This window comes from Dendrobium catenatum, unplaced genomic scaffold (assembly GCF_001605985.2).
Source record: "Dendrobium catenatum unplaced genomic scaffold, ASM160598v2 original_scaffold_46416, whole genome shotgun sequence".
NCBI classification, from domain to species: domain Eukaryota; kingdom Viridiplantae; phylum Streptophyta; class Magnoliopsida; order Asparagales; family Orchidaceae; genus Dendrobium; species Dendrobium catenatum.
Genome location: NW_021364871.1, coordinates 160 through 2,277, shown reverse-complemented (window position 1 = coordinate 2,277; position 2,118 = coordinate 160). Strand labels below are relative to the sequence as shown.

Below are 2,118 nucleotides of genomic sequence, written 5' to 3'. Positions count from 1 at the left end.
ATTTGGTTTTGCATTTTAGGCCGTTTGGCTGGATTTCGTTCAAATTCGCCTCAAATCCGGCCTAAATCCTGCTACCAAACAGCCCCTAAGAGATGCTATGTTTCTACAGTTAGATCTGCTGAAAATTTGTACTCCTATTCTTAAATTAAGTAAAAAAAAAAAAAAGCGCCATTAACTCGCAATTGCATTCATACGATCTTAAAGATTATGAAAATGTCGAACAAGACCCAACACAAATTACTCAGACGCTTAATCATTATTATAATAGCAGAAAATATAGTAGAATCAAGACTTGTTGAGGAAGCTGACCATCCGCTTCATGAACTCCTCCGCCTTCAAGCTCCCAGGTTTCATAAAGAAGAAGCAATGATCCTCCCCTTCCGACTCCAGAAACTCCGCCTCCCCTTCCCACCCGCTCTCCTTCAACTTCTCGTAGTAAACCCTCCCCCTCTCCCTCAACATATCCAGCTCCGCAACGCACACCAGCACTCTCCGGCACCCCAACGTCGCCAGGCTCGGCGCACCCACTGCCACCGGATTGATCCGCGGGTCATCAAGCCCCGTCGTCTCCGGACACACAGTCAGCCACAGGGCATTGGCATTCTCCGCCTTCCGGCTTTCCCCCTTCCCTGTTTCTAACCCTTCGTTTCCAATCCTGTCCTTCCCCCAAAAGTAAGTGTGCACCAACACCAGCCCTTCCACCTTCTTCCCCTCTCTCCCAACCCTCATTCCCACGTTGTGCGCTATGTTTCCCCCCGCGCTTTCTCCGGCTATGAAAACGCTCTCCAAATCCCCAAATTTGGAAATCCAAGGGTCGTCGGCGGCGAAAACCCATTCCAGCGCCTCCCAGCAGTCGTCGTAGGCGGCGGGCAGAGGGTTCTCAGGCGCGAGGCGGTAGTCTACGGAGACGGAGAGGATGCCGGCTTTGGCGGTGAGGGAATTTATGTAGTTGTGGTAGATGGAGGACGAGGAGCGGATAAGGCAGAAGCCGCCACCGTGGATGGTGAGGAGGACAGGGAGCTTTTTGGGGATGGAGGTAGCGGAGGGCGGGAGGTAGAGGCGGGCGGAGAGGCCGGTGATCGGATTGATGGTGATGTCTTTGGATTGGACGCCGGTTGTTGGATCGTGGGACGGGGGAACGAGATCGTCAGGGTAAAGGCGCTCCACGCGGCCACTCCGGTACAGGCGGATTGATCCGGGCAATTCAAAGACCACATCGTCGGAATCAGCAGGCGGAGAGGAAGCGGCGGCGGAGTTCATGGTTTCGCTAGAGTTGGAAGGGATTCAGAGGTAGCTCTGCATCTAGACTTCTAATTAAAAGAAATGAAGACACTTATTATTATTTATTTCCAGCGTGATCCGAGGGGCGGGCGTCCGTACATCCAATTTAGATGCCTCAACCAAAATATATTGGGATCCGATATGCTTTGGTGACGTAGCACATCTGAATTGGTAATAATTTGCCGATCCGAGGACCCGGTCTGGTCATCTAAGCACATTAAATTAGCTACTTGAATTTATTTAATTGGAGTTACGTCCAGACCGCAACTAATAATTTCTTCTAAGCTATAGATATTTATTAATGAAGAAAATTTTAAGAGTTTTTTTGTTAATGGCATACCTAAACTTCTCTTAAATTATTAGTTTTTTTTCACATTAATTTAATAAAGTTTTCATATTATCATTTATCATTAATATATAGATTTCAGCTAAAGAATATTAAGAATTTTGATTAAAGCGGATTAAAATAATATTTCTTTAATTATCACGAGAAAAAAAATAATTCTTCCGTTATGCACATAATTTTGACAAAATTTTTAATTAAAAATTTGAATAAAAATAAAATTATGTTAGAGGAAATTATTACATGCTTATAAAATTTCTCTAAAATTTTAATTATACTAGTATGGCATTGTATTAAGCAACATTTAATAACTTTTACATAGTACATAATCTAGCACATGTAAAAGGTATATAATACGGTATATTTCTAACATAGCATACACAATTAAGAATCTATTTATGATGACTATAGTTTTTGCTAAACATAATTGTAAAATAATTATGAGGTAATTTTTTAATAGCTACCATAAAAAGTTGATTCTTAGGGCATTTTCA

The 2,118-nt window shown here is 43.0% G+C and overlaps 1 protein-coding gene across 1 annotated transcript; it reads right to left on the bottom strand.

The window, feature by feature from the left end:
- Positions 1 to 171: 171 nt before the first annotated feature.
- On the bottom strand, positions 172 to 1,334 carry LOC110098436 (probable carboxylesterase 2). The gene has a single exon (XM_020825278.2). It carries the CDS (start codon positions 1,258 to 1,260, stop codon positions 286 to 288), a length of 975 nt encoding a protein of 324 aa, XP_020680937.2. The 5' UTR covers positions 1,261 to 1,334; the 3' UTR covers positions 172 to 285.
- Between the last annotated feature and the right edge of the window lie 784 nt (positions 1,335 to 2,118).